This window comes from Diabrotica undecimpunctata, chromosome 1 (genome assembly GCF_040954645.1).
Source record: "Diabrotica undecimpunctata isolate CICGRU chromosome 1, icDiaUnde3, whole genome shotgun sequence".
Lineage (NCBI taxonomy): Eukaryota > Metazoa > Arthropoda > Insecta > Coleoptera > Chrysomelidae > Diabrotica > Diabrotica undecimpunctata.
The window spans coordinates 22,596,733-22,622,311 of NC_092803.1; the positions used below are offsets into that span (position 1 = coordinate 22,596,733).

General features: G+C 32.9%; 1 protein-coding gene across 1 annotated transcript in view; it reads right to left on the reverse strand.

Moving 5' to 3' along the window:
* Positions 1-25,579, reverse strand: part of LOC140446395 (uncharacterized) — a 145,110-nt gene that overhangs the window by 18,448 nt on the left and 101,083 nt on the right. Inside the window, exons 2-8 of the mRNA XM_072538944.1 lie at positions 13,229-13,403; positions 12,560-12,766; positions 3,395-3,702; positions 3,056-3,334; positions 2,828-2,978; positions 2,526-2,743; positions 1,735-2,008 (exon numbers count right to left, since the gene is read on the reverse strand). Of these exons, the coding sequence (XP_072395045.1) occupies positions 1,769-2,008; positions 2,526-2,743; positions 2,828-2,978; positions 3,056-3,334; positions 3,395-3,702; positions 12,560-12,766; positions 13,229-13,403 (1,578 nt within the window). The 3' untranslated portion in view covers positions 1,735-1,768. The remainder of the gene's footprint in view (positions 1-1,734; positions 2,009-2,525; positions 2,744-2,827; positions 2,979-3,055; positions 3,335-3,394; positions 3,703-12,559; positions 12,767-13,228; positions 13,404-25,579) is intronic.

Here is a 25,579-nt window from a genome sequence, read left to right on the forward strand (position 1 = left end):
ATCTGATAGTGACTCAGAGCCCAGATCTAAATAGTAACAAGGATCATGTAGGTATTTTTTCTTCTAAAAAATTGTAATTCAAGTAGTCCAAAAAGACAGACCCAATATTAGAGTATAATTCATTTCATTTTAGTGAGAATTCAAAAATTAACATTGACTTTCCAGAAAATGCCATGCCCTTGGATTTTTTCAGTGCTCTTTTTAAGGATTAAAAACTGTAAGAAAATTGTGGAGAAATCAAATACTTATATGCAGTGCAGCTAGGAAAATCTTTAGATCTCACTGTGTAAGAATTTGGCATGCTAGTAGTTATGAGTTTTCATACGTTACCTACGATGAAACGCTACTGGTCAACTGAAAGAAACTTTTTCGTACAAAGGGTCACAGTTGACTTTACCATGAAAAGGTTCTTAACAGTTTTGAAACTGTGTCACATTAGCGATAATTCAGAAATGCTTCACGAAGGAGAAGCTATGTTTGATAAGTTATATAAAATTTGGACTCTGATAACGCATTTTAAAACAAACTATTCTCAAGCAAACACACCATTAAGAAATTTGTCAATCGACGAATGGTCCCGTTCAAAGGCAGAACTGCTTTAAAACAGTATATGCTAACGAAGCCAGTAAAGACAGAGATCAAAATGAAGTTTAAAATTTCAAAATATTAATTAAAATCCTTTGTAAAAGGTATATATTTAAAAACCCAAATGGGCTGTGTTAGACAGAACGTTTTCGGAATACATCATTCCATCATCGGTGTCTAGGAGTCCATGAATGTAGCCACTAAATATATGGGTAAAAACCCGTTAACAAATAATTAGTTACATTTGTTCGACATTATATCTTAGATATATCTCATTATAAGATATAATGTCGAACAAATGTAACTAATTATTTGTTAACGGGTTTTTACCCATATATTTAGTGGCTACATTCATGTACTCCTAGACACCGATGATGGAATGATGTATTCCGAAAACGTTCTGTCTAACACAGCCCGTTTGGGTTTTTAAATATATGTATACCTTTTACAAAGGATTTTAATTAATTTTTTAATATATGGTATACAGCCAAATACAGGAACGTAGATTCCTTGTGGATTTTAAAATTTCACTTATCAACGTAGAAATGAATTCTTCTGGTATAACCCCCGTATAGAATTTGTTATGGGTGAAAAGCTCTACTTTAGCGTAACAAAATGTCGTGCACATATAATTGTTGCGTCATAGGGCGTGATTGCCGATATTTCAATAGCTTTGCGCTTTCACTGACTTGGATATTGTCTTATGGGTTCAAACGTTCAATTGAAACGTGTCGTGGTTTTATAATATTGCTCAATATTCACTTCATTCATCTTACAAAGAATATTTTTTTATACCTGCCCCAACGAATTTAAGTTTACTTTTTATTCTTAGAATTTCTTCTTAAGTCGAATGCTTTCTTTAGATCGATAAAACATCGAAATGTCGACTTTTATATTCTACAAGCTTTTCAACTAGTTGTGGATAGTGGTAGATCTGCTAGAATTACATCTGAGTAGGAAATTAATTTTACAGTAATATTTTTATAAAAAGATTTTTTGTGATTTTTAATTTAATATGGTTTGATACTTCTTGACTGTTGTTTTACTAATAGCCGTACGAATAATTCTTATACTTAAAATTTATTAACTGAACGACACCAAATATCTGTTAAAAATCAATCAAAATAAAAAACAGTAAAATAAGCGTACCTATTTTATTCACAGCTGCGATTTGGTTACTTTTCTAGAACTGAATATTGTGCCCTCTAAGAAACGCGTCGATCTGGCTGGCCGCCAATCCACCCTGTTGGTCCACGGAAGGCTGAAGGTAGTACACCTGTTGCTGTTGAGGTCTTGCTTGTTGTTGGTGTCTTTGCTGCTCTCTCTGCTGCTCTCTCTGCTGCTCCCTGGCATGTTGTTGCTGCGCGTAAAGTTGCGCAGAGTTCTGGAATTGGAGCTCAGACTGTTGCGCTTGATAGGCAGCCTGTAAACAAAACAGAAAAACTTTTGTTTAAAGTTTAAAAACAATGTTGCTCAGGAAAGCGCGTTGCGGTATCAAAACTTACTTACGAATTTTTTGTTAACTAAAAAATACAAAAGATAGATTAAGTTATAAGATAGAAAAAGAGAACGAAAGAGTTTTGTTGGACTGAGACTATGCAAACGAGAGTTCTATACTTAGTAGAACTCCGCTCAGAACTGGTTCGGGAAGTTCTGCCCCAAATAGGTGTTAGTAAGTCCAAACAGGGTCGAACAGGCTATCCTTCGGCAAAAGTCAATGTTGCCATGAGAAGATTCGATTTAATCTTGATACAAGAAGGCCAAATATTAGGTTTATTGGGAGTTGGCGAAGAGTTATATATAACAGATCTGCTGAAGTTCCGAGGACCTGATGCGATACGACCAGTGTAGAACATACAGTTTGTAAATAAAAAAGCCTATAATGTTACACTTCGGTCTTCGATTTTACAATTTAATAATAGTTTACTGACTATAACTACCTGTGGTATAGGCTGTGGCCTTAGATTTTGAGAATAAAGTGGACTTTGTTGCTGAAGTTGTTGGATGTTCAACACTTGTGGGCGAGGTCTTTGAACGTATGGTTGTATTCTTTGCTTTAACAGGAAGTCTCCATCGGATTGTGGTAGTGCTTGGTAAATCTGATTGTTGTACTGTCCAGTGGAAGGATCATAAACTAAAGCTGTAGAGTAAACCTGACCTATACAGAAAAAAGATGAGTAATATACTAATTGAACAAGAAAATAAAATTATTCGGTAAATACAACTCATATTTATAGATTACCTGGATTTCCTGCAGGTTTAGGCTTAGGTGTAGTCGGTTTCACAGTAAAAGGTGTTGGCGTAGGAGACACTATATTATTTTCCTGTTGAAACCTGTGGAATTCCGATTCAAAGTCGTTCTTTTCGGGCAAGGCAGTAGGCTGCAAAGTGGACTGTAAACAAAACAATCATTACAACCTCTCTACTTTCTTCAAAAGTTCTCTACTCAACTTCTCTACTTTTTACTTACTTGCAACTGTTTAGAATACAAAAGTGGATTGGGTCTTGGCGTCACACTAACTTGAACCAGTTGTGGTCTATAAGTGGTTGCTGGAGGTTGTGGTCGTCTTGTGGTAGTAGTTATTGGTCTAGGAGTGATGCTAACAGGATGAGCGCTGGTTCTGTAGATCACAGAAGATGGCGTTGTGCTGGAATGTACTTGTTGACGGTAATTAGGACGTTCTTCTACTGTGGGTGTTGTCTGTGGCACGTATTGTGGGCGTGAAATGTAGGTTGGACGACGCACCGGCTACCAAAATTATATAATATATAATAATAAATAAAAAAAGAAGTTTATGCTAATGTTTACCTGTGGTTGTGGTGTCACTCTTAATAGCTGTTCAGGCTCTGGTTCTTCTTCCTCTTGAGCATAGTTAGTCTGGAAGAGAGTCACAGCAGGCTTGGGTGCAGCTGTTACTACAGGTCTACGATATTGCGGTTGTATGGGTCGTGAGGGATAATTAGCAGGAATATTTTCGTTATCTGCTTCGTTTTCAGTTTCCTCTTCTTCTTTGGGGGCATTAGGGTCGCATGGGTTTCCTGAGACATAAGTAAATTCTCTTTTGTTGCCATCAGGGTCTACATAGCCATATTTTCCTCTTACTACACAGTCAGTGCCTATAAAAGATGTTTATTGATTATAATATTTAGGAAAAATTCCTACGTTTAAGAAAATTCTACAAAACTACAAAAACACCAACTTGAAATCTAATATAAGAGTAGAAAAGTATAGTAACGTTGATACTTCCCGAGAAGGAAAAAATGTAGATAGCAAATTTTGCTAATAATTTTTTTTATAAAATTCATGTCAATGAAGAAAGAACCGTAACTGTCAGTGTAAGCTCATTAAATTAAGTAAATATGAGTTGTTTCAATGCTGTTTTAATTGTATTAATGAATATGATCATGACCTACATGAATGTATGTATAATCTTTGCGAAAATTGCAGATTTTCAATGACGTGTGACCAGCATTTTAGCAGTTGCACAAAAATGCAAAGTGTACGAATAAAATATTTCTACAAACCATTCAATCTTTTGTAACAACAATGTTTTCCGTAATTTCTATAATTTTCAAGGTTTTTTTATAATTTTATAAATTTATCAAGGTTCATAACTCGTTTTATTTGCAATTCAAGTTATTAAAACTATTCTTTTTCACTGAGCGATATGTTTATTGACGATATTCAGGTATCTATACGTAATTAAAAGATACTAAATAAGCTGTCACTATATAGTCTAGGCGGGATCTGTTTTGGATTGGACATTTTCCATAGGAAGCTATTTTTTGCTGGAATCCCTTCAGGATGTGCCCAATATCGATAATCACGATATGCGCCAGTCGCAAACCCTGTGCTAAATTTTTTATTTAACAAAATCTGAAAACAATTGAAAATTTCTCATTTTTTTGCTCCTATTTTCGTTTATAATTCGGAACATATTGATCCTAGAGAAAAAATTATAAGAAGTTAAAAGTTTCGTTATTCCATTTCACACAATATTTCGTTAGCTAGAAATTGACAATTTAATGTTTATTGTTGAAAAAATATCAATAATTGGAAAAAAAAGTACAAAAAAATGAAGTTAATCCTTTAAATGTTTTCGACTTTCTAAACTTGACTTACAAGCTCCATATTCCGCCTAGAAAAACTTTTTAATATGTTTAAAACGTGTGCTAAATTTTGTTAAGATCGGTCGGATAGGTTTTGCATAATAATTTTGCAATCCAGCCTACTGGAAAAAAATCGCAAATTTTCAAATTTATAGTAGGCCCTAAATAAGGCTCTCAGATAGTTGCAAATTTTTTTACATTTAAAGGAAGGCTTAAACTTTCAAACGCTTTTTGTAAAATTCAAATCGGTTCACTAGGAGAGCCTAGAAATTTTTTTAAAATTTTAAACATTTTTTATATATATTAGGCTTATAAACAAATTGAATAACTTTACGAGCTTTAAACATTTCAATTTCAAAATTTATACACTTAAAGAACATTAAAAGATGCTTCTTTAAAAAAAAGATACATTAGGCTTACTGGTTGCCGAGATATTGAAGGTCAAAGTTGGCATACATTTGCCGTGTAACCATAAGTGATAGAGGGCTCGGTTTTAAACAAATACCCTCGTCTTCTCAAGTACTTTTTAAGTTTTACGTAATGCGCTTCATGGCAACATCCATAAAAAAGACAAATAAAAAACCGTTTTCCCATAAAATTCGCTCGGAATGCATGAAAGGTGGTGGTGGGGGACATTCACTCGAAATGTGCGCAAAATCATAGCGCGCGCTAAAAATTGCATTATCTCGGCTTCTTGTTAACCAATTTGGCTCTTTTTTTTTAATCGCTGTCTCGGACGACAAGGATTATAAATATCATATTTTCAAATACCATTTTTAGTTGCAAATTGGGAAATTTGCAATAAACAATTGTATGTTAAACAAGTATTTGCATTTTTTCTTCATGCATTTTTTTTGAGCTTGCAATTTATATATTGAAGTAAATTGTTACTTTTAGTAAACAAATATGTATTTATAAATTGTTACTAAATAATTGAAATTGTTAAAACAAAGGCGAACGAAAAAAAATTTTTTTTTCATAAATAAACTTTATTTTGACTCAATCTTCAATAATTTTTTTTAAAGTCTTTTTCTTTTTTTGAAAGGATATGTTTAAAGCTCGTTAAGTTATTCAATTTGTTTATAAGCCTAAAAAATGTTTAAAACTTTAAAAAAATTTCTAGGCTCTCCTAGTGAACCGATTTGAATTTTACAAAAAGCGTTTAAAAGTTTGAGCCTTCCTTTATATGTAAAAAAATTTGCAACTATCTGAAAGCCTTCCTACTATAAATTTGAAAATTTGCGATTTTTTTCCAGTAGGCTGGATTGCAAAATTATTATGCAAAACCTATCCGACCGATCTTAACAAAATTTAGCACACGTTTTAAACATATTAAAAAGTTTTTTTTAGGCGGAATATGGAGCTTGTAAGTCAAGCTTAGAAAGTCGAAAACATTAAAAGGATTAACTTCATTTTTTGTACTTTTTTTCCAATTATTGCTATTTTTTCAACAATAAACAATAAATTTTCAATGTCTAGCTAACGAAATATTGTGCAAAATTGAATAACGAAACTTTTAACTTCTGATAATTTTTTCTCTAGGATCAATATTTCCGAATTATAAACGAAAATAGGAACAAAAAAATGAGAAATTTTCAATTGTTTTCAGATTTTGTTAAATAAAAAATTTAGCACAGGGTTTGCAAGTGGCGCATATCGTGATTATCGATATTGGGCACATCCTGAAGGGATTCTAGCAAAAAAATAGCTTCCTATGGAAAATGTCCATTATGGTCTGAATTTCTACAGATCCCGCCTAGTCTAATACCTTATTTAACAAGTTTATCACTGTTTGAATTCACTCGACAGCCAATGGTCTACTCTACCGTACAGCATAAGAAGTACGAAAGTAAATTTTTATCTAGTAATGAAAATATGAAATAAGTAATTTCTAAATTGAATAAAAAAATCCTTTTTTAATCTTTTTTTACATAAACAAAATATAATTTTAAATAAACAACCAACAAATTCCTGGAGAGTGCATAAAATAAAAGGATTGTTTACGAATGAAAATATTTTATTTCCTCAGGATTCTTTCAAGCCGGAATTAATACAGTTAGCCAAAAGGAATGAAAATCCAAAAATATTTATAGTAGACGAGATTATACACAGTTTTGGACATAATGTGTTAAGACTGCTCCTTTACCATTGTGAATTGAATCCCATTGAACATGTTTGGGGAATATGCAAAACTTACTAAGATCGTAAGTTACAGTGACCCATCAGTTTTGAAAACATGGCAAGAAGCATTCAATACTGCTACTCTTGCAATTTGGGAAAAAAGTGTGCGGAAATGTGAGAAGTTAATAGAAGAATGTTGGATGCGTAAAAATAGCATAGAAGCAATTAACCCAGTCATCATTTACAACCCAAATGAAGATACTAACGACAATGATTATGAATATGGACCTAATTCTTGATTATATTGTAATGTAATATGATTTTATTTTCTCAATAAGAAAAATTTTGAGTGTTATTGTCATGGGCGCCCATAGGGGGGGGGGCAAGAGGGGGCAGTTGCCCCCCCTATCATTAGTAATATTATTTCAAAAATCAGTATGTATGTAAGTATATTTAAAAAAAAACATTATTTACGCATATTGTGGCGAGAAACTTACAACAATACCTCAAAACAGCAAACAACCGGAAACTAATCTAGCGAAATACCGAGAAATGCGGTAGGTACTTCCTTAACAATGCCTCGAATGTAGCTACTTACCATAATAATATTGTACAATGCAAAGAGGGATTTTGAGATGTCGTAGGTATCAAGCCTTAATTGGTAGAAAGTGTACCTGTACCAACAATTTTAAACTTTATTTCGTCCCATGTCAAATGCAAAATTTACTCTCACAAAAAAATATCCGCTTAATAAATGCTACACGTTTTTACTTGTTTGACTTAAATATTTGGTATAGTGGCCTAGTAAATTTTATTGAAATCAAAAATGTTTTAGAAACAATAATAGCAGATAACAAATTTAATTGCTCAACAAGATCAAAAGCACAGCAGCTTTCATGTGCCACATCTGATTCCACTTTTATAATTTCCCTAAATTTGATTTCCAAATATTCTTCTTTCTTAGAACCCATAGTAAACATTTTACAAACTAAATCAATAGATATGCTGGCAGTTAAAAATCATATACAGTTATTTCTTGATATGATAACAAAGCACAGACAAGAAGCGGAAACAACTTTTAAAACAATTTTTGAAAAGAGTACAAATGATGCCGAATCTCTAAGTATTACCCTTGAAAAACCACGAATCGCTCCTAGAAAGCAAACACAACGGTCAAACCATGCGGTTAATTCCGCTGAAGACTTTTTTAGAGTGTCATTATTTATTCCGTACCTAGATTCTTTAATTAGTTCTCTTGGTGTCAGATTTTCAGAAGACAATGATCCTGGTATGTTATTGTATAACTTGCTTCCCAAAAACATAATAAAATTAACTGAAGAAGACCTCGCCAAAATAATAGAAATCATAAATAATTTATACAAAATTACTAATCTAAAAGAACAGGCATCATTGTGACTCTATTATTGGAAAAATCAAACCAATTTAGATGTAGAAGATATTTCAATGATAGAGCTACTAGACCATTGCTTATTTTACCCAGCTATAGCCCAAGCTATAGAAATTTCTCTGTGCCTTCCTCCCACTACATGCACGATTGAAAGATCATTTTCAACTCTTTGAAGGGTTAAAACCTGGATTAGGTCCACTATAAGTGAACAAAAATTAGATGGACTATGTATGATGAGCGTTCATAGAAATAAAATAGAAAACAATCGAAATAATTTTATTAAAAAAGTAATAGATGAGTTTGGACAAAAGCCCAGAAACCTTCAGTTTTTATTTTCACAAGATACAGAGCACTATCCTTCAATATCAAGTTTACTTTTTACGTTTTTGTTGGGTTTAACATTTTACCATTTTAGATTCTATTGGGAAATTATTCGTTTCAATAAATTATAATACATACAATACTAACTGAAAAAAAAATGTTAATTTTTTTATAATAAATTATAACAAATAAATTTTTAATTAAATTTCTTCAATTGTTTACAACATAGTACAAATTTTTAATGTCAAATATAAATAAGTTGGCATCCAGCGAAGTATTTGAAGATTGCACACATTTGACTATTTATGCAATTTCGGCTAAGCATGGTAGTAGAAGGGTGTACTGTACACCCTATCCTAACCCTTTCAACGTAGTACAGTTTTGAATATTTGTTTTAATTTCCTAGTAAAAGAAATTTTTCAATTCAGATATTATGTTACTTACATATTATTTAAACTACACTATTGCTTGTGTTGCATTTCGTATCTCAGAGTATCTGCTTTTTTATTACTATTTTTTAACATCCTTGCTTAAAATTGATTTTTTTATTCCTACATAAAAAATTTTGTATAATAAAATTTGTATGTATAAAGTCATACCATAAAATATGTTGTTAATAATTTTTTGTTTAAGATTACTTTTACTTTTCTGGTATTTCTTTACTGTTTGTAAATCATGTTTATATTTTTGCATTTTTGCAATCGGCTATTTTAGTTTTTATTAAGTTGTATGGATCAAAATAAAAATTTGAGTTGACTTGCCCCCCCCCCTGGATTTTGATATATGGGCGCCCATGGTTATTGTTATTATTTTATCAATAAATAGGGGAGAGTTGGATAAAACTGGACAGTCTGAGAAACGAAATACCTGTCCTAGAGACCCAACTAGTGCTACTATCAAACGGACAATGACGGAAACTTGTTATCAATCAGTTATCATTATATCATTCTCAGTTTGTTTTATTATACCTCGAGGCCAGTATTTGATGAAAATATGTTGTATTTAGAATTGTTTGACTCTGTCTTTTTGTTACTTAGTACGTTTAAGTGCGTTGGTTTCTACATTATACTGCCTACATTTATATAAAAGTATAATTCCGGTGAGTATTACATTGACTTAAGCATTTATTAACGAATATTCTTTTATTTTTCTTTTGAAAAGTGTCTGAGTTGGACAAAACGGGACACATAAGTTAGATAAAACGGGATACAATTTCTGTATGTCCTGTTTTATTCACCCATTTATTTGTTAGCCTATTAATTTTTTAAATAGCGGTAAGTATATTAATGTTGGTCTTTTGAACAGCTTATTTAGATATATGTTATTCCCACACCAATAAATATGTTTTGGATTAAGCTTTTTATTTGTAAAAAACTTCTAAAACTAGCTTTTAAAAATAATTGCATAACAAAATTATTTAATAATAATGCATGATTCTAAAAAACAGGTTCCAAATGCTTGACTGTTATCAACTAGTAAATTTAGTATTTCTTCAGAAAACAAAATGCCACCCAAATATCAAAGAACTTCCACCAAAAACAGCTGGAGTGAGACAAGTATGGCCGAGGCTGTTCGCAAAGTACTAAATGGAAGTATGGATTTGAAATTAGCACCCGACTCCTACGTAGTTCCAAAATCTACGCTAAAGAGGAAAGTCAAAAAAGCTCATGCAAATACATTGGCCCCTGAAATGGCAGCAGTGGAAAAGTTGGGAAGATATGAGATAGTGTACCATGCTGAATAAGAAAAATACCTTGTTGAGCAGACGTTATTTGGTATAACTCTAACTGACACGCGCATGATGGCATTTAAGTTAGCTAAGAGAAACAATATTAAGCATAACTTTAATACAAAAAAAATGACTGGAAAGTATTGGTTGTATTCGTTTCTTGGCAGACATAAGGAACTTAGATTTCGAAATCCAGAACTTACGAGTATGGACCGAGAAAAAACGATTTAATCGCACTACAGTTAAACAATTGTTTGACCTTCTTAGTTATCTAATAAGATTACTCCAAAACAAGATTACTTCAAATAATATTTATAATGTTGATGAAACAGGAGTTATAACAGTGCCAAACAATCCTTCAAACGAGGAGTTGTGGTTACCGTTGAAACATGTATCAGTACAGCTGGGGTTTTCGTCCCTCCTATGTTTGTATTTTCTTGGGTAAAGGAAACCCCACGACTTATGAATGATGCTTTCCCAGAATCATTTGCAGTGTATCACAAGACCGACTGGATCACTAAGGAGACCTTCATTGTTTGGTTTAAAAAAATCATAACATTTTTCAACCCTTCCCATGAGAGGCCAGTACCGTTGCTGCTAGATATACACAACAGTTATATCAAAAGTTTAGAGCGTGTAAATTGGGCAAGAGAAAATAATATAATCATCCTAACTTTCCCACCATATAAAACTCATCGACTTTGGCCCCTGGGTGTTCGTTTCATCCACCACTTAGTATGTATTATGAACAAAAAGTACTAAAGTGGTTCTTCCCAGATCACTTGTTTTTATCCTATGCTACCCAAAGACAGAAGCTCCGAGCACAAACCTTTCATGTCAAAATAGAGCTAGTTCGAAGGAGTGGAGCTGAGGTTTTGCAGTCTTAAACAGAAGAAGCGTAAGACCAGTTGCTACAACCTGTAGGCATTTGGCACCAGATTGATGGGAGAAAAGGGCAAAAACAACCTTTAACTTTTTTAAATGACATGGTAAGAGTAAATTAACCAACAAACCAGTCAGGAGATCGCCTATGGCTAGACCAACCTACAACATCCTCAGGAGATAAAGAATCATAGCTCCCTTGTTATAGACCTTCGCTACCCTTTTTCATCTCTCCAAAGTTTGTTCTACCTGTTGTTTAAGTACAAGGTCCTCGGGGAGAGAACAAGACTGATTGTAGAAAGGGTAAAACCGGGTAATTACAGAATCTCCATGTAAAAGTGAGTTAGAAATTGGAGAAGAAAGGACGATTAAAGTGCAAGAAAAATTCAAAAAAATCAAAGAAGGGGCTGCTAAGAAATCCCCCTTCTAAATTCCAAAAAAGTTTGTAAGGAAAAGAAATGGAAAAGAGCTAGACCTACCAGGTGCAGCCACAGCTGAAAGTACAAGAAAATCTAAAGCAATGAAGAGTCCTAATGTTAAAAATCAAAACAGAATAGTGTAATAAACTTTTAGCAAGCAGCCAAGAATACATGTCGTCATCTTCTGAAAATAAAACAGAAGGAGAAGAAAACTGCTTATTTTGTTATGAGTTGTTCGTCGGCTCCAAGGCTGGCGAAGGTTAAATCCAATGTTCTGGATGTCAAGAATAGGCTCACGAAGCGTATTCTCATGCCATAGATGAGGAAGACATATTTTTATGTTAGTTTTGTTCTGATACGTACCTAGTCCTAAATAAAAGGTCTTCTTTCCCATTTTGCTAATAAAACATAAAAAACGCGTACTTTTAAGTCTCTGACTACTGAAGATATTGTTCTCTCAAGAGTAAATTTCGCTTTGCAGTTTTATGTCTACTGAATTATACTTTTTAGTTACTTTTATACAAAAAGTTAAATATTGTAAACCCATCCCGTTTTATCCAACCCTGGTATGCTAAAACGGGATATGTAGGACTTTATTATTTTTTACTATTTTCCAGTCGTTAAAAATATCTAAAAATATTTTTTTTGTGTGTGCTTGGTATCTTGTTTTGCCCAACTGTCCACTAGTTACCACTAAAATTTAGAAACAATAGAATTTGTAATGTTCTTCTATTTTTTCACATATAATTGTTTGTATATTTATACAATATATGTATATATGTAATGTTATACATTCATTGAGAGAAATATATTTCTCTAAATGAATGTAAAATATTTTATCAGTTGATACCTTATTTTTGCTAGTATTCGACAGTTAAGATAATTTCTATGCTTGTCTTCAAATTTTGAAATAATTTGTTATTAACTATATTATTAATAAAATAGGCTCAAACTCATGAAATGTATTTTGTACAAATTACTTACCTCTAGTTTCCTCTTTGAAACTGCCATCGGCAGCTTCATATCCAAAAGTGAAAGATCCGTCATCGTTGACCTTATTATAGTTCCTGATGGTTTGCACAGGTGGCGCTTTAACTTCTTTCGTTCTGCCTTCGTTCGCACGTGCGGATCCTCTTGGAATATAGTTGTTGTCGATGCTTCTGGAAGAAGCAGCTTGCTGACCATAGAGACCTATAAATATACAAATTAGAAATGTAAGCATTAGAGTCAAAAACAAGAATTATAATCATATTATTCAGAATGTAAGTAGAAGTGTGAAAAAAATAAGCATTTTTGCAAACAAAGGCGCATATCTGAAAAAAATCACTTTTGGATACGCCGTCTATGGGCTCGGATGGTCTTAAATGTTCTGTAAAACTGGCGTACGCGGTCTTTTGTGGCTAAAGAGATATAAAATAAAGTTTTGGCATCTTGAAGTTGAGATTTTTATGTTTTTCAAAAAGTTTCCGTTTTATTTTTTGTTTTCATATCCTTAAAACTCCAACTGGCTTATTTTATTTTTACCTTTATTCTGAATTATAACTAAAACTAAGCAACATCCTAACAATTGCGATACACTCGACGGAAACTGTATCATCTCCAGTGAAAATATAATAGCTAGGATGGGCTAAAATTCTCAAGAAAATTGCTTACCATTGTATCTATCTGCTGAAGATACCAACACCACTTGTCCTCTTTCTTCTTGAGGTTCAGCCGCATAGTAGCTGACAGTTTCTTGTTCTTCTTCTTCTTCGGGCTGTTGTATACGCACTCTTCTTGCTTCGGTTTGACTGATGAATATGTCTCCGCATATCAGGAGAGATATCAACTAAAAATAATAAGAAATTGTAGTATTTTTAAAAAGGAATGAAAAGAAAAGGTTCAATGAGATGATATTTTGAAAAGGATATTTTCATCAGTAATAAGATTTAGTATTTTTGTACATTCTTGATGAAAGATCAAATCTAAAAGAGATGAAAAAATCTAAGAAAAGAGAAATAATTCTGAAAAACTGACTTCATCAGACCTAAAGATCGAGTCTAACATAGACGAAGAAAGTCATGAAGCGTAAAAAGTACTACCAAAGTAACCAAAAAGAGAAAAAATGTTTTGAAAATATGTGAAGACTCTAAGGGTTTTTACATATATACTGACAGAAACATATACAGTTGTCTACTGTGTATTAGTATGCACATCTTGTGAAGAATAGGAAAACGGCTACACTTAAACTAATTCTTAACAGAAAGGTTTGAAAAATCAAGTGAATAGAACTAAAATATGTACAATAATTATTGGATCTTCAACATAGTTAGATATAATTAAAATAAGAGATTAATTATGGGGTAAAATAGATTGAACTTGTATAGATTTTATTAAGCTGTGTTAACCTACATTTTATTGAATAAAACGCTCATCACTATCATTGATATCGAGATTGGTCGGGTATTAAAAGAAATGTTATTTTCAAACTTGTAAACCAATTATTCTGGAACTTGTATTTACAGGTCTATACGGATATAAAGTGTATAGTGAGAAAATTATTCTACAATTATATTATAAAAGAAAACGTATTAAAAATCATTGAGAATCTTATATATTGTGAGATTTACAGTGTTAATAGCTTTTCACAAGATTTATTAAGATAGGATCAAGTACAACTGATTTCTAAGCCGCTGAATGCTGTGGTAATTCTGATTAAATATCTTGCAGCACACATACAGGACATGAAAGCTGTTATGGAGTACTCATAATGAACCTTCTTCCTGACAGACGTCAACCTATCCTTGACGTCACCAACGCCCTATCCCCTCTGATGTTTGGCCACAATAGTACTCTTATGGTACATAACAACAGAGCGTTCATAACGTTTCTTCCCGAATACCATTCCTCCACACATAGTCCTTAATGTGACTTCCTGGCAGTGGACATCCACCTTGATAACAACACCACTAAGATTTACACTAATCTCTTATGACAAACACGCTCTCCAAACTCTCTCCCAAGCGTTGCTTGATTATGTCTAAAGCCTTAATAAGGCCATCATTATCAAAGACTTTAACACCAGGCACACACAATTTGACGAATGGCAAATAACCGTGCAGGCATCCTCTTCTCAGACCTGCTCCTTAACTTTCCCGTACACCGAATTACAGACAAATGCATTATTGGCGACTCGATTACGTCGGATAATCTTTCTATACTGGTTAAAGAAAAGGTATTAAATCCTTTACCCCCTAATCCTTCTCAAATAAAAATAGACTACAAACACGCCGACTGAAACCTTCTCAAAGACTTTTTTTTAGCTAATATTCCACAGTTAGGTAATTTAAACTATCCTGATGATATCAATCATGGTATCACGGTGATTAACAACCTGATAAATCAAGCAATTGAGATATCAGTCCCTAATAGGGTCATTAACCCTAGAAAACCACCACTTCCTCCATACATAATTAACAAAATCAAACAAATGAGACGTCTGCTCAGTCAGTTTCAACGCACCCGCAACTCCCTAGTCAAAACAGTATATAACCGTCTGTCTGCGGTGATCAAACTTCCAAATTTAAAATCCTAACTAAACAGTCTTCAAAACATATTTACAAAACACTTTAATCACTCCCGATGACCCCAGATTTGACCACGAATTTCGCGAAAGAACTGAGAGAGACATAACAAGATCCAATTTAATCCACAGGACCCACATGAACATCCGATCATGGCACCTGTGAATCAACAAAGTTTCGAACATTTCTGCCAAATTGGCAGATCAAATGCACCGGGACCTGAAAACATTGCCAGGAACTGCGTGAAACAACTTTCGCCGAGCGTCACACTCTATCTGACGAACATTGTCAATACCACTCTTAAACTCGGCTACTTTCCATCCCCATGGAAAGAAGCTAAAACAATTATACTCCATAAAAAGGGCAAATCCCAGACCAATCTACGCTCTTATACTGTTGGTTTACTGAATGCCCTCTGTGGTAAGTTCAGACGGACACACCCACGTACACTCATACATACATACAAAACATTTATCAGGCCGGTGATTGAATATAGGTCTAATCTTTATATCTTGTTCAACCACCACCTCACACAACAACTGCTGGGATTGGAACCGGAATCCTGCGTAGAGTAAACAAGAAACGGCACGACTACCCCTCCGCCCTCATTCATCAACTGTCGAACATCCAGTCCATCAATAAGAGGCTCTTCTCTCTGAACAGAAGTTATACAATCAAAACCATTCGTAGCCAAAACTTCAGAGCTCAAAATATCATCAAAACTACCTGCTTATCCGTCGGCAATGTATTCAAAAGACGCCCTAAAGGCAAACTTCCATTCTCGCCCACTAAATTGCTGGCCCTTGCCAGCAACGAACTCCCTGATTATTGATATCCTGGAAGCAACTCCACTCTATTATCGCCGTAATCACTAAATGCTCTGAAGTTGAAGCCGAATCTCATCTCGGCTCCCAAATAGGGTCTCCTATACCCTGGGAGTCCAATGTCGGGGCTCTGCTCCGGTTCTTCGAACTGAGACTCTATGACTGAATTGTCTCCACCCTTTAAAAAGTGTTTTTATTTAATTTTCCATGTGAGAAATATCAATCTATCGACAATGGAATCTACGCAGAGGATACTTCGAATTGATTGGTCGAAGTCCCTTAAGGCATCGTGGGAGTGGAAAAGTGGTCGTGCTTTTCCAGGCCCTTACGTCCCATCAGGTGATTATTATATATATATATATATATATATATATATATATTACAATCGTCCATACAGTTTTAGAATATTATTAATATATATGTTGTCGCGTAATAACTTATTGACATATGTCAATCACTTCTTGTTTTAACCAACCTTCAGATAGTCCATTAAGTTTTTAATAAAACTAACGGTCATATACTATTAAATATGCAGATGTGCATTTAGAGATAAAAATGCAGATTTGCCGTATACGGTTTGGGGTGTGGTGATTTCCTGAAACGATATACATAATTTGATCTTGTAGTCTACAAAGTGTCGTAATATCGATATAATTTTCGTGACAGTACCCACACATTGTCATTATAACACTGCAATAAATTATATTCCAAAAGGTCGACAATACGATGCATGGTGATACACATAAAATTAAGTAAGAATAGTATACAGGGTGTATCCCAATATTTAATTGCTAATATAATAAACATTTTGTATTATTATTAGTTCTGTTAGAGTAAAAATATTTTTTTGTGTTGCTTATTGAACTTATATTATTAGTATTTAACTAATTACATAGCACTACGTTAAAAAAACAGTATTGGAAAAAAATAAACTATAAATAGCAACTATAACTCAATATGAATCTAATTTAGTTTCCCCCAAGCTATAATTGTTGGTGATTGTATTATTTAGATCTAATGGAATAATACTGGCTTAAGCAGACACCAGAGAAAAGAATCGTACTCAAGGAAGCTAACCTAGGCTTTGAAAAAGAGCATATTGAAATGGGAAGGTGAGAATAATAATGATTTTTTTGGTGTATAATGATATACTATTCATTCATTTCTTTCTTATGATAAAACAAAATCATCCCGTATATTGTGGTGAGAAATTATGGGCGTAATGAGAATGAGTGCCACCTTGAACAATCGAGTTACGAAAGTGTAGATACTAGTAAAAATATTTATGTTCACTTAGCCAACGGTTATTGCTTTCTGTTGTTTTTGTTCTTACAAAATCAGTTTAGATTCGATTATATTTAATGATAGGTATATTCAACGCCCAATATCACTTATTTGTACTTACAAAGTATTAGAAAGTGAATTGTGTTATAAGATGTATATTATCTAGTAACAGCATTATTGTTACTCCTAGAACTTCAAATAAAACTTGAGACGTCCCAAGTGAGTTTTCCATGACAGTTTTAATTAGCAATTTATTATTTTTATTGGGAATAAGCCACAAATTTTCTTTAAAATAAGTTTATTTTGATGTTTCGATTTCCATTTAAAGTCGTCCCAGGAACGCAACTCAAAAATATTGACAATATTATTTTAAAGTCCTCTACTTTAAAATATATAATATATGTCTCAATTATCAATATAAATGAGTCAGATAAAATTAAATTATTACATCTACCCACTAAATCATCTAAATACCCGCTACGATAATAAAGCAGGAAGAAAGGTTTAGATATCTAGGAATATGTATAACTAGTTACGGAGATGTCGAAGAAGAACGATTTCAACGATCCAAGAATTTCATCTCTAACGTCGTAGACACGTTTGTCGTGAAGCACAGAAAAGCAACAGTTAAAGACGGAATACCAAACGAATTACTGAAATATTGTGGAGCAGCAATGACCGAACAATTAACAACATTAATTAATACAAGTATAAAACACAATAAAATACCTACCAGAAGATTGGAGAACCAGCGAACTAATTATATTATTCAAGAAAGGAGATACAAAACGTAAGTAACTTGTAAGTTTTAGCGTAGTTTAGCGTGCTAATAGATCAGAGGATAAGTTTAGCAGATTAACAACAAGGTTTTCGTAGTGGAAGATCGTCTACAAATACAATATTCGTTATAAAGGAAAATACTGAGAAATCACTTTGGGTTATTCAATCAACGCTAAAGTATAATTGTTATTCAATCAACGGTATAATAGACCAGCATTTCTGTGTTTGATTGACCTAAAGAAAGCGTTTGACAGAGTACGACTCAAATATGTAATCCATCTTCTGTATAATAAAGAAGTTCTCCTAAATATTATAAAAACTATCGAAAACATCTACCAAAACAACAAAATGGAAGTCAGAATAGATGGACAATTTACAGAATCTATAGAAATAGGCAGTGGAATAAGATAAGGGGATTCATTGAGCCCCATGCTCTTTAATGGATGAAATCATCAAAAGCGTTAACAAAGGAAGAGGATACAGAATGGGAAACAAAAAATCAAAATACTTTGTTACGCAGACGAAGCAATATTGATAGCCCAAGATGAAGATAGCCTGCAAAGACTGGTCCAAAGATTTAACATAAGAGCAAAAGAATTTAATATGACAATCTCATCTTAGAAAACTAAAACAATAGTAGTCAACAAAGACCAATCAGATGTAAAATATAAATTGATGGCATCAGTATTGAACAAGTAATGGAAATAAAATACCTGGGAATTACACTGTCTAGCTATGGAGACCTGGACAAAGAAAAAAGAGATCAAGTACAAAAAGCAAATAGACTGGCAAGATGCCTTAATAACACTATATGGCGAAACAGACACATTAACACTCTGAGAAGAATTACAGGAAATACGCTGAGAGATCGAAAGAGAAGAAAAGGCATTAGAAGAAAATGTATCGTACAGTGTGTAAATGAATGGACACAAAATAGAAAAAAGAATGGAATAACCACATAAGTAGAATGAAGGAAACCCGTGTCGTCAAAATAGAAAGAGATAAGTCACTAATCAACAGAAGAAGTATTAGCGCAAAAGATGGAGTGACAACCTTCCATAGAAGTATTAATTCGCCAATGAACAAGCAGAATTGTTTATAAAGAGGAAGAAGAAGAGAACGTCGCAATACGAATGCCTACAGCCGTTCTTATTAATCAGTACCTCTGAGTTCCGAAAACTAACAAAATAGACCCGGGTCGTATTCCATTATTCCATGCACACTATATTCAGGCGAAATTTTGGCCTACTTTAAGTACTGTAATTTGTTCAAAGTAAATGTGCCGGCACACCTCGACACTCTTGCGGGCCGTTCTTGCGAGCTAAGCCCACCGGCAGAATATTAATATGGGGTTCTCATCATACAACCGACAGTAGTTTTTATATAGTTTGAAAAACTATTCTGTCATTCCAGAGATATAATTGGTTTTATATCCCCTCGGAATGGTCTTGATGCCAGTTTGACCGCCTTCACAAATGCATTGTAGTTTTTGAGGTCTGGCTCCAAAGATGTTAGGTATAAATTTAGTTTCCCTGAAAATTTCTGTCAGTTTGCCTTCTTAAAATTAGAACATCTTCTAAGTGAGATTGTTTTTGGTTGAACAGCTGCTTTAACTAAAATTACTGAGAGAAACATGTTACTATTAAATAAACCGGTTCTTATTTTCTTCTATTTTTGGAGTCATATTGTCATATTTTGCAACGGTTGAGTTTACCGAAAGTACAAGCTGAATATAGCCGCAAATGTCAACCATGAAATAAAATATTTCGGTTTGGCAGTGTTGAGATGTTTTTATAATGCATATGTTTTACGCTTCAAATATAAAGAAAGCTTTTAAAAAGTACATTTTAATTATACTGTTGTATGAATTCTGCAATTTTTTATTTATATGAAACAATAACGAGTAAATATTTGTCTCTTTCGAGATTAATTGCAAATATCTGTTGCAGTCTGGCAACTGCTGATTTGAGGATTGCCAAATCTATCCCCTAATTTATCAAAGGGCAATTGCCGAAAAAAATTTCTAATAATTAACTGCAATTAATCTTCAAAGAAACAAATATTTACTCATTATTTTTTTATTTAAATCAAAAATTGCAGAATTCATAACATAATATAAATAAAATGTACTTTTCTGAAACTTTATCTTTTTTAATTTGAAGCATACAGCATCTATATTATAAAAATATGTCAACACTGCTAAACCGAAATTTTTTGTTCCATGTTTGACATTTGCGGCTATAATCAGCTTGTACTTTCGGTAAACTCAACCTTTGCAACTTTTTAATCCCAAAACTAGTCATATCATATCCCATATCTCGAAACTTACAAATCTTTTTGTAATCTATCACTCATCGTTCATTCAATCAACATTATATCTAACAATTTGTCTGCTAATAATGAGTGAAAATCGCAGGATTGTGATTACGTGGCTTTCTTTGCTCTAGAAACATCCAATTAACCATATTGCTAACGTTAGGTTTTTAATTTTAGTGTTTCTTAATATAGAAAATTTGCATTGCAATATTTTATAGCTACTATGTCTTTAAAGTAAATGGTGCATAAAATATTAAATCGTATATTTGTAATTTTTATGAAATATTATGAAAATAATAAAATACTACACGATATGTGGTCAATTTTTATAGTAAATTGCATGGTCTTTTTTCTGAAGTATATTTTATATTTTTTTGAATTCCTGCCGAGCTTATTATTTTTTGTAATATTTTTGCATTTCTTTATTTTCTTTAATTTACAGTCTCATGAAATTTATGTTCTCCCTTGCATTCTCTAGGGGTTTCTATTTTACATGTTAAGAACAAGGAACAAGATTTAAACATTGATTAAAACGTGATATAGATTAGAGAAGAATACAAATATCTAGGAAAAAGACTAATTTCAAAGGTAAACGATGAAAAAAAAAACATACTAAAGAAAACACAAAAAAGAATTAGAGCAATGAGATTAAAAACCAAAGTGATAACAAATAAACTGAATGAAATTATATCGCTAGCAGAAGAACAACAAGGTTTTAGGTCGGAAAGATCATGCACCGACGCTATATTTATAATGAAGCAAGTGCCAGATAAATCATTAGAATACAACAAACCGGCATATCTATGTTTCGTGGACCTTAAGAAGGACAAGATCAAATTAAAAGACGAATAATAATATTATATCGTAATAACCTACGTTATTACGTATAATAACATAATAACGTACTTATTGTACGCAAAAGAAATGCCTCTAGGAATAATCAAAACAATCGAAAATATTTACCAAAACAATACTTACCGACTCTATTGAAGCTGGCATGGCAATGGTATAAGACAGGGAGATTTCCCAAGTCCTTAATTGTTCAACTTGATTATGGATGAAAGAATAAAAAAAGTAAGAAATAAAAAAGGATACCAAATGGGAGAAAAACAACTTAAAATAGTCTGCTATGCAGACGACGCAATACTACTCTCTCAAAGTGAAGACGGTTTACAACGTATGCTGCACCAATTTAATATAACCGCCAGAAAATTTAACGTGTTAATTTCCCCAAAAAAGACAAAATGCATCGTTACAACAGCAAATTTACAAAGGTGTAAATTGGAGCTGGAAGGTCAGATAATAGAACAAGCGATGGAGTTTAAATATTTAGGCATCACATTATCTAGCCGCAGACTACCTGAATGAAACAGTATGGAGAAATAAAAATATCGGGAACGAAATGAAAGGCAGAATTTACAAAACAGTCATTAGACCAATAATGACATACGCGGCAGAAACACGACCTGACAGAGAGGACAAAAAGGATGTTAGAAACAGCAGAGATGAAAACACTTAAAAAAATTTATGGCAAGACACTATGGGACAGAGCTCGAAGTACAGATATAAGATGTAGATGCAAGATGGAGAAGATCAAGAACTGGGAAAGAAATAGAGGAGTAGAATGGAACGATCATAGAAGCCGAATGACAACAAATAGAGTATTAAAGACGGCAAGAGACGGTTTCCCAATAGGAAGATGATCAGTAGGAAGGCCACGAAAACGACAGAACGACAACTTACTGGAGGCACATTGAAAAACAGACAGAGTCCTAAAAAGAAGAGAAAGAAGAAGAAGATTAGAGTAGAGTCAAGAATTTGAAAACTGGAATAAAAAAAATTCTTCTACACTTTGATTGACAGACAAATACAGATTTGATCCATAACCCCTTTTAATTTGTCCCTAGAATGGGTACTAAGAGAAGGTAAATTAAACCAAATAGTTATTGAAAGTGAAATTATTTATGCTGATGCTATTGCAATTTTATCTACGTTTGCAAATTAATTAAAGGAAATTAATTCAAATGGAAGAGAAATGCCAAACAACTACCAACCAATCTGCCTACTATGCTACTTATATTAATATTACTTATATTATTTTATATTATATGAAACGATGATCCTATAATGTATCCAAAAGACAGTGGATTCTAAATTGATTGCCAAACAGTTCGTATTTAGAATTCCAGACACCAGACCAGTATTGAACCTTAGAGAGAATATAGAATACTTTAACATATCAACACCATTGTCATAATATAGGACAAAAATTGCTACTAGAAACACTTTACTACAAAAATTGGAAAGAAGTAACTGAATCGCATGCCCTGACACTTTGAGAACAAGAGCACCGGTAATGTGTTCTTGAACTGAAGAGTACGCCTGGCCAAAAAAAGTTTTCTGCGTTGTGTGCCACTCGAGTAGTCAGAAAACTATATCCCACGTCAAGAACAGAGACTTTCAGATAGTAGGTTCGATAAAAAGACCTGGAGGACTTTAAAAAGTATACTTATGGGACAGTCCAGTATAGACGAATAAAACGAAGTGAACTCTACAAGTTACTCATGGTGATATGCGAGTGTGGAAAACAATAAAATATGAAACACAGTTTGTCAAGTACCAGATCCCTCCTAAACTGTAAGGATCTATGGTTAGCCAGCGATGCTACAATATACGTGGCTTGTTACTGGCCCAAAAATCTTAATTAAAATCCTGATTAAGATATTATTGAAAGTCTTTAAAAGCAATGATTATCAAGGGAACTTATTAGAATTAGAACAAGTAAAAAACTTAACTTACCTAAGAAACGTTTTAAAGGAGAACAGGGTAGATAGCCACAAGTTAGATACAAGGAAATAAAGAATACAATGAAAAAAAATTAAGAACTATTTTAAGACGATTTTGATATTTTGAAAGATGAATAAGTACCTATAATAGTGATAAAAACAGATATGTATAATAAAAAAAAACAAAGAATAGACCAAAAAAATGTTTAGATAAAGCGAGTATGGACCTTAAACAAAAAAGTATTCAAAATTGAATAGCGACAATAAAGGATCACAAAAAATGGAGAGCTTTGTTTAGCTATGTCCCTAATATGCATGAATCAGTGTTATAAATAATAATCTAATAAAAAATATAATTCAGAATTGTGTCAAAATACACCTATTTATTTATCAAGCAATACTTTTTTTTCTCGTAAAGTAGATCAACACATTAATTTTTACAACTTTGTCCTTACAATGTCGACGATTTCTCAAGCTGTTCTCATAGATATAGTCAAAGCGTGCTGTAAACAATGAATCCAGCACCTACTTTGTCGTAAGTATTGTTTTTAAATGAAAGAACATGATTAGACCATTCCTAGATAAGGTCTAAGCATTTATAAATAATATTTTAATATTCTCACGAGCAACAAGAATAAAAATTAACATATGGAGTTTCTAATTGTTTCAGGTTTTCTTTTCATTTTTTAATGAATACACGTCCGTGCAAAAAAACTTTTTCTATAAGCAGGTCTAAATTATACATATATATATTATCGGTAGAATACGCTGAGAATGATGATGATGATGACTCAGACTACCTGAGTCACAAGTGGCAAGGTCATTATCCAGCAGTTGTTTTGTTTTGCGCTTAAGGAATGCAGCTACCCATTTTACTCATTCTTATCAGAGGGTTAAGTGACTCGCTTTTATTGTTCGTGTGGCGTGCCTAACTGTTATCACACAGATGTTGTCATCTATTGACGACTTTTCATTCCTAGTTTGAGTTGTGTCTCAGTGTCTCAACAGTCAACATGTTTTCGAAAAAGCGTAAATGTTCTCGGTGGAGGAAAAGTTATCGATAACTGTCATATCAGTAGGTTATGATTACGGTCACGGGGCTCTAGGCACAATGTATGGGGACTCTTTGTCAGTTGTCACTACTTGTCAAGATCATTGTTAGAACATGGGTTTTGGGACATTGTTGATTCTTGGAGACTTTGTTAAAAAGTATGTTTAAATAAATGTATTAAACCCAATGAAATATTATTACTTGGCGCAGTCTAGTGGAAATTAAACAAAAATCATGGAAGCAAGGTTACCAAATCCATTATCATTTGAAGGCAATGTGGCCGAAAATTTTAAACGATTTAAGCAAAGTTTTGTAATATATCTGATGGCATCAGGAAAAAGTGGTAAAAGTGATGAAGTTAAGGTAGCAATTTTACTCAATTTAATTGGAGAAGAAGGCATTGAGATTTATAACAGTTTGGAATTAACAGAGGTCCAACAAGGAAAGCTAGCAGATGTATTGGAAGCATTTGAGTCTTATGTTACCCCTAGAAAAAACGTGGTTTATGAAAGATATTTGTTTTATAAGCGCATTCAAGAAGAAGGAGAGCCTTTTGACCACTTTTTAACAGATTTAAAAAATAAAGTAAGAAATTGTGAGTTTGGTGTTGAAGCATTTTCAATGGTCAGAGATAGAATAGTATTAGGCACCAATAGTAAGCATGCACAACAAAGCATGTTAAAAACAATTAATTTAGATCTGACTAAAGCTATTGAAATATGTAAAATGCATGAAGTATCCCAAGCTCAAATAAAAGAAGTTCAGAACAGCTTAGAGAAGGTGAAAATTGAATCAATTGGAAGTAAAGTCAAGCAGGGGCATAATTCAGTCCAAACAGTCAGGGGTGCAAGTTCTTCTAGAGGTGAATTTAACTGCAGAAACTGTGGGAGTGTCCATGGACCAAGGAGGTGTCCAGCATATGGAAAAAAGTGTAGAAAGTGTGGTAAATATGGGCATTTTGATAAAGTGTGTTATCATGGTAGGTTAGTAAGAGAGGTACAAGTGGAAGAAAGTGAAAATAATGAAGTAGATAATTTCATGATTTCATCAATCACTGTTAATGAAATTAAGAATAAAAATAATAAAGACTGGATGGAAAATTTAAAAATTAATAACATTGATATACCCTTTAAAATAGATACAGGGGCACAGGTTAACATTTTACCCAAGGTTTTTGTTGAAAAAGTTTGCAAAATTAATGAATTAAAAGAAACTAAGGTCATACTTGAGACATATGGTGGTTTTAAGATCATTCCTTTGGGTATAATAAAACTTGTCTGTAAATATAAAAATATTGATCATTTATTAGATTTTGTTGTTGTAAAGGAAAGATCAACACCTATCTTGGGTTTATGTTCTACCATAGAGCTTGATTTAATTAATAAAATTGATAACATAAC